The 8,424-nt window shown below is 54.3% G+C and overlaps 1 protein-coding gene across 1 annotated transcript; it reads right to left on the bottom strand.

Moving 5' to 3' along the window:
* Positions 1 to 7,270: 7,270 nt before the first annotated feature.
* LOC138351283 (uncharacterized) lies at positions 7,271 to 8,163 on the bottom strand. Its single transcript, XM_069302915.1, has 2 exons — positions 8,151 to 8,163; positions 7,271 to 7,884 (listed from the first exon to the last, which is right to left on the bottom strand). The coding sequence occupies exons 1-2, from the start codon at positions 8,161 to 8,163 to the stop codon at positions 7,271 to 7,273; spliced, it is 627 nt and encodes a 208-aa protein (XP_069159016.1).
* Positions 8,164 to 8,424: the final 261 nt, after the last annotated feature.

Genomic DNA, 8,424 nt, shown 5'->3' with positions numbered 1-8,424 from the left:
CTTGGAGCAATTTTTCCCTCAATTTTCCCAATAATTACTGCTGGGTGTGTGTCCAATGTAGGAGGATCGGGATTGCCATGAAAGAAGAAAGTGCCAAGCGACACGATGCCAAGTAACCCCCCATGACAAGTCTCGCTATATCGCTATGCCTCGAGTCTGAATTATTACTATCATCATTATTATTTTGCCATACCGGAAAACTTTAGGCACTCATCATGCAAAAATATAAAATCCAATCCCAATACTTCCCGTAAACCGTATATTAAGTTATATGATGTTTATACCCCCGTTGAAAAGCAGAGGTGCAGTAAATTTAAGTCTATCAAGAAATTCAAATGGATCCATGTTAACTAGATATAAACATATTATATCATCAATAAACTTGTACAGTACTACATTGTGTCGATAGACAATATTTTGGTTACAAAACCAATTCCATGTACAGATTGCTAACCATTGGCAAAAGGGGATTACCCATCGCTTTTTCAAATGTTAAGGAAATATTTTCCATTTAGCACAATAGTATTATCTTTAATACACAATTTTATCGTCAACTATAATATTGGAATTGGTAATTCTAGGTCATATCTGGGGAGTTCATCTTGCACGTTGGTAGATGCTCTAGGACACCCTGGTGCAGAGTGCGTCCCTTCACTTTCTAGTGTGTGGTTCGGTCAACATATTTCAGCCAGGTTATTGTGACTCCTCGTCTGCATGAAGGCAGCCTTCTGACCCCTCCAGCCCAGCGTGCTCTCCAAAGCCTTTTTCTTGAGATGATTTCGGGGCATTAGTGTTCCTGCGGCCCGGTCTCCAACAAGGCCTCCACCCCCAGGAAGCAGCCCGTAGCAGCTGTCTAACTCCCAGGTACCTATTTTCTGCTAGGTAACAGGCACATCAGGGTGAAAGAAGCATTCTCCTAAGCCTTCCCCAGCCACGATCTGCACCACCAGGGGCCCTCACCGCCCCCCTGCAGGAGTGGAGAGGTTTACAAGACTTCCCCAGCCACGATCTGCACCACCAGGGGCCCTCACCGCCCCCCTGCAGGAGTGGAGAGGTTTACAAGACTTCCCCAGCCACGATCTGCACCACCAGGGGCCCTCACCGCCCCCCTGCAGGAGTGGAGAGGTTTACAAGACAGGTAATGGCATCAATCTGTGTGTTTTATGGTGCTCGGTCGCTCTTTATGTTGGCACTCAGCTCTTCAGTGCCTCCCCGGGGGGCCAACTTTTCCAGATGCTTAGAGCGAGTTCTCCCATCGGGGATTCTAGAGTTCTTGTAGAGGTCGCAGAGGACCTCAAGTCAATTGTTTTATAGCTCGGGATCCACCAGATGGCAATGAATACAGCCTAAGGATGTCTTACGGTATACTTAATGCCCTTATACATGTTCAGTACACCACGGGAGGCTTAAGCAATATACCCAGGGTCTTCATGACGACCTCAGGGACACCCAAGAGCGTTGTGACAACCTCAAGGGGTGCCAGGGGACTTCACGACTATTTCAGGGACAATAAAGGGCCTCATGACAACTTTCGGTACACATAGCGAATATCAACAGCTCAAGAATTCCAAATAAAGGATAGAGAGAGAGAGAGAGAGAGAGAGAGAGAGAGAGAGAGAGAGAGAGAGAGAGAGAGAGAGAGAGAGAGAGAGAGAGAGAGAGAGAGAGAGAGAGAGAGAGAGAGTAGAGCTTAAGTTCACAGAGCACAAGAGAGTACAGTGCTTGAGGCGATAACAAAAGCCCTCAGATAACCCTCAACATATTGATTGAAAATAGCAGAACAGTGCAAGCGGGAACTAGCAGGTCCATTGTTTATCACAATGAAATGTGTCAAATAAAACACATGTATGAGGAAACAACATTAGCAGACTAACAGACGTTGTCACAGCTCGAATATGAGACTTGGCTACATGTATCTCTGGCAGTTGTACAGTTGTACAATGGTACACTCACTCCCACCGTGGCTTCCCTGCCCTCCACTACCCTGAACAATGGTACACCCACTCCCACCCTGGCTTCCCTGCCCTCCACTACCCTGAACAATCTAGATGAATAAAATGCAAAGTGTGTGGACAAAGACAAGGACACACTCTAGATCATTATATCTTAAACTGTAATCAAATTGAGCCATTTAGAGATAAATCTAAACTCACGCTGTATGAAATAGCAAACTATCTATAACTAAGGATAATATCTGAAATCCTTACACTGTGTATCCATATTTCGCTTCCATTAGATAAACGAAATACGTGACTAAGAAGAAAGTAATGTATTGTTAAGACTAGTGGCAACAAACAGCAGCTTCCCTGTGACCTTGTAATATTTCCGTCGCTCAAATAAATATGTATTAGCGATAAGACTTACCATTAATGTACAATGACTTACTGTAAATATATAGCTCTTGAAATAGAACATTCTCTGCAACTAGCTGACATTATAATTATAAGGTGTGAAGGATAGATGTAATTGTTCATGTAATAATCTCCATTGAGGTCTGATAAAGATCTTTTGTGCTGTCTGTAATACGTTTTTGCGCTACGGCTCACAGGATGAGTATGGGGTGCACAATAAACTAGCCACCTCCGGCGGCAACAGTCAAATCAATTGATACATTTTACGTTAGTTCACTGCTGGCTGACACACTGCTGGCTGACACACTGCTGGCTGACACACTGCTGGCTGACACACTGCAGGCTGACACACTGCAGGCTGACACACAGTGCTGGCTGACACACTGCAGTCTGACACACAGTGCTCGCTGACACACTGCAGGCTGACACACTGCAGTCTGACACACAGTGCTGGCTGACACACTGCAGGCTGACACACTGCTGGCTGACACACTGCTGGCTGACACACTGCAGGCTGACACACTGCAGGCTGACACACTGCTGGCTGACACACTGCAGGCTGACACACTGCTGGCTGACACACTGCTGACTGACACACTGCAGGCTGACACACTGCAGGCTGACACACTGCTGGCTGACACACTGCTGGCTGACACACTGCTGGCTGACACACTGCTGGCTGACACACTGCTGGCTGACACACTGCTGGCTGACACACTGCTGGCTGACACACTGATGGCTGACACACTGCTGGCTGACACACTGCTGGCTGACACACTGCTGGCTGACACACTGCTGGCTGACACACTGATGGCTGACACACTGCTGGCTGACACACTGCAGGCTGACAACCTGCTGGCTGACACACTGCTGGCTGACACACTGCTGGCTGACACACTGCTGGCTGACACACTGCTGGCTGACACACTGCTGGCTGACACACTGCTGGCTGACACACTGCAGGCTGACACACTGCTGGCTGACACACTGCTGGCTGACACACTGCTGGCTGACACACTGCTGGCTGACACACTGCTGGCTGACACACTGCAGGCTGACACACTGCTGGCTGACACACTGCAGGCTGACACACTACAGGCTGGCACACTGCAGGCTGACACACTGCAGGCTGACACACTGCTGGCTGACACACTGCTGGCTGACACACTGCAGGCTGACACACTGCAGGCTGACACACTGCAGGCTGACACACTGCAGGCTGACACACTGCAGGCTGACACACTGCTGGCTGGGCTGACACACTGCAGGCTGACACACTGCAGGCTGACACACTGCTGGCTGGGCTGACACACTGCAGGCTGACACACTACAGGCTGACACGCTGCAGGCTGACACACTGCTGGCTGACACACTGCAGGCTGACACACTGCTGGCTGACACACTACAGGCTGACACACTGCTGGCTGACACACTGCAGGCTGATACACTACAGGCTGACACACTGCAGGCTGACACACTGCTGGCTGACACACTGCAGGCTGACACACTGCTGGCTGACACACTACAGGCTGACACACTGCTGGCTGACACACTGCAGGCTGACACACTACAGGCTGACACACTACAGGCTGACACACTGCAGGCTGACACACTGCAGGCTGACACACTGCAGGCTGACACACTGCAGGCTGACACACTGCAGGCTGACACACTGCAGGCTGACACACTGCTGGCTGACACACTGCTGGCTGACACACTGCAGGCTGACACACTGCAGGCTGACACACTGCAGGCTGACACACTGCAGGCTGACACACTGCTGGCTGACACACTGCAGGCTGACACACTACAGGCTGACACACTGCTGGCTGACACACTGCAGGCTGACACACTACAGGCTGACACACTGCAGGCTGACACACTGCAGGCTGACACACTGCAGCTGACACACTGCTGGCTGACACACTGCAGGCTGACACACTACAGGCTGACACACTACAGGCTGACACACTGCAGGCTGACACACTGCAGGCTGACACACTGCAGGCTGACACACTGCTGGCTGACACACTACAGGCTGACACACTACAGGCTGACACACTACAGGCTGACACACTGCAGGCTGACACACTGCAGGCTGACACACTGCAGGCTGACACACTGCAGGCTGACACACTGCAGGCTGACACACTACAGGCTGACACACTACAGGCTGACACACTGCAGGCTGACACACTGCAGGCTGACACACTGCAGGCTGACACACTGCTGGCTGACACACTGCAGGCTGACACACTACAGGCTGACACACTGCAGGCTGACACACTGCAGGCTGACACACTGCAGGCTGACACACTGCTGGCTGACACACTGCAGGCTGACACACTACAGGCTGACACACTACAGGCTGACACACTACAGGCTGACACACTACAGGCTGACACACTGCTGGCTGACACACTGCAGGCTGACACACTACAGGCTGACACACTACAGGCTGACACACTGCTGGCTGACACACTGCAGGCTGACACACTGCAGGCTGACACACTGCAGGCTGACACACTGCAGGCTGACACACTGCAGGCTGACACACTGCTGGCTGACACACTACAGGCTGACACACTGCAAGCTGACACACTGCAGGCTGACACACTGCAGGCTGACACACTGCAGGCTGACACACTGCTGGCTGACACACTGCAGGCTGACACACTACAGGCTGACACACTACAGGCTGACACACTACAGGCTGACACACTACAGGCTGACACACTGCTGGCTGACACACTGCTGGCTGACACACTACAGGCTGACACACTACAGGCTGACACACTACAGGCTGACACACTACAGGCTGACACACTACAGGCTGACACACTGCAGGCTGACACACTGCTGGCTGACACACTGCTGGCTGACACACTGCTGGCTGACACACTGCTGGCTGACACACTACAGGCTGACACACTACAGGCTGACACACTACAGGCTGACACACTGCTGGCTGACACACTGCAGGCTGACACACTACAGGCTGACACACTACAGGCTGACACACTACAGGCTGACACACTACAGGCTGACACACTGCTGGCTGACACACTGCAGGCTGACACACTACAGGCTGACACACTACAGGCTGACACACTACAGGCTGACACACTGCTGGCTGACACACTGCTGGCTGACACACTGCAGGCTGACACACTACAGGCTGACACACTACAGGCTGACACACTACAGGCTGACACACTACAGGCTGACACACTGCAGGCTGACACACTACAGGCTGACACACTACAGGCTGACACACTGCTGGCTGACACACTACAGGCTGACACACTACAGGCTGACACACTGCAGGCTGACACACTGCAGGCTGACACACTGCAGGCTGACACACTGCAGGCTGACACACTGCTGGCTGACACACTGCAGGCTGACACACTACAGGCTGACACACTACAGGCTGACACACTGCTGGCTGACACACTGCAGGCTGACACACTGCTGGCTGACACACTACAGGCTGACACACTACAGGCTGACACACTGCTGGCTGACACACTGCAGGCTGACACACTGCAGGCTGACACACTACAGGCTGACACACTGCAGGCTGACACACTACAGGCTGACACACTGCAGGCTGACACACTGCTGGCTGACACACTACAGGCTGACACACTGCAGGCTGACACACTACAGGCTGACACACGGCAACGAGTTGCAAGGGGAAAAATCGACAACGATGAAAATCACGTCGACTCTCCCATTTCCGGAAATCTTGTTAGTACAGACAAAAACTCCCGGACTGCCCCGGAGGCCAGCTGTCCACGAGGCCAGCTGTGCACGAGGCCAGCTGTGCACGAGGCCAGCTGTCCACGAGGCCAGCTGTGCACGAGGCCAGCTGTGCACGAGGCCAGCTGTGCACGAGGACAGCTGTCCACGAGGCCAGCTGTCCACGAGGCCAGCTGTCCACGAGGCCAGCTGTCCACGAGGCCAGCTGTCCACGAGGCCAGCTCTCCACGAGGCTAGCTGTCCTGCCGCCGAGGCCAGCTGTCCACTAGGCCAGTTGTCCACGAGGCCAGCTGTCCAAGAGTCCAGCTGGTGTCCACGAGGCCTGCTGTCCACGAGGCCAGGTGGTGTCCACGAGGCCAGGTGGTGTCCACGAGGCCAGGTGGTGTCCACGAGGCCAGCTGGTGTCCACGAGGCCAGCTGGTGTCCACGAGGCCAGGTGGTGTCCACGAGACCTGCTGTCCACGAGACCAGATGATGTCCACGAGGCCAGCTGGGTGTCCACGAGGCCAGCTGGTGTCCACGAGGCCAGCTGGTGTCCACGAGGCCAGGTGGTGTCCACGAGACCTGCTGTCCACGAGGCCAGGTGGTGTCCACGAGGCCAGCTGGTGTCCACGAGGCCAGCTGGTGTCCACGAGGCCAGCTGGTGTCCACGAGGCCAGCTGGTGTCCACGAGGCCAGGTGCCACCGTGGCCAGCTGGTGTCCACGAGGCCAGCTGGTGTCCACGAGGCCAGCTGGTGTCCACGAGGCCAGGTGCCGCCGTGGCCAGCTGGTGTCCACGAGGCCAGGTGCCGCCGTGGCCAGCTGGTGTCCACGAGGCCAGGTGCCGCCGTGGCCAGCTGGTGTCCACGAGGCCAGCTGTCCACGAGGCCAGCTGGTGTCCATGAGGCCAGCTGGTGTCCACGAGGCCAGGTGCCGCCGTGGCCAGCCATCTGGCAACAGTCGAGGGGGAAACATAAACAAACGTGCTGGCAACACTGGACAATTTGGCAACTGTCAAAACAATAATTGTCCAGGACTGAATCGCTGCCTTCACCGGGTCCTTCTGTCCACCTCCGGGGGAGACCACGAGGCCACACTGGGTTTGTTATTAATGTTTTGAATGGAAATACAACTTGGAAGCTTAAACTAGATATCTATATAATAGATATCTAGTTTATGTCTGCTTGTGGGAGCAGGTGTAGGACTTGGGCACCAGCGCTGGCGAGGTGTAGGACTTGGGTACCAGCGCTGGCGAGGTGTAGGACTTGGGTACCAGCGCTGGCGAGGTGTGGGACTTGGGTATCAGCGCTGGCGAGGTGTGGGACTTGGGTACCGGCGCTGGCGAGGTGTGGGACTTGGGTATCAGCGCTGGCGAGGTGTGGGACTTGGGTACCAGCGCTGGCGAGGCGTGGGACTTGGGTACCAGCGCTGGCGAGGTGTGGGACTTGGGTACCGGCGCTGGCGAGGTGTGGGACTTGGGTACCAGCGCTGGCGAGGTGTGGGACTTGGGTACCAGCGCTGGCGAGGCGTGGGACTTGGGTACCGGCGCTGGCGAGGTGTGGGACTTGGGTACCAGCACTGGCGAAGTGTGGGACTTGGGTACCAGCGCTGGCGAGGTGTAGGACTTGGGTACCAGCGCTGGCGAGGTGTGGGACTTGGGTACCGGCGCTGGCGTGGTGTGGGACTTGGGTACCGGCGCTGGCGAGGTGTGGGACTTGGGTACCAGCGCTGGCGAGGTGTAGGACTTGGGTACCAGCGCTGGCGAGGTGTGGGACTTGGGTACCTCCACTGCGCCACACTCACAACACTGCGCTTCTATAACTATACGAACTATACAGATATATCATCCAGAGCCGCGAGGCACAAGGGATTAGCATACTAACTCATCAACATTCGTCAGCACAACCGGATTAAGGTTTTCCTGAAATTCATCGCAAGCCTCCTGTGACACAGCGGAGCACGCGAAGCCTGAAGTTCAAGCTTAAGCCTACTATGTATGAAAACTGAAGTGAACTACCTGGCAGAACCAACGTGCAACGTTGTTCAACATTTACCTACGGCGAACATTACCGTATACACTTTATCTCGATGAAAGGTAGGCGTAGAACACCTCTAAGGTAGGCGTGGAACGCTCCTAAGACAGGCGTGGAACACCCCTAAAGTAGACGTGGAACACCCCTAAAACAGGCGTGGAACACCCCTAAAGTAGACATGGAACACCCCTAAAACAGGCGTGGAACACCCATAAAGTAGGCGTGGAACACCCCTAAAACAGGCGTGGAACACCCATAAAGTAGGCGTAGAACACCCCTAAATTAGGTGTGGAAC

The sequence above is a fragment of the Procambarus clarkii genome, chromosome 49, assembly GCF_040958095.1.
Source record: "Procambarus clarkii isolate CNS0578487 chromosome 49, FALCON_Pclarkii_2.0, whole genome shotgun sequence".
NCBI classification, from domain to species: Eukaryota; Metazoa; Arthropoda; class Malacostraca; order Decapoda; family Cambaridae; genus Procambarus; species Procambarus clarkii.
Note: the sequence above shows the minus strand (reverse complement) of the source record. Positions and strands in the feature narration are given on the sequence as shown.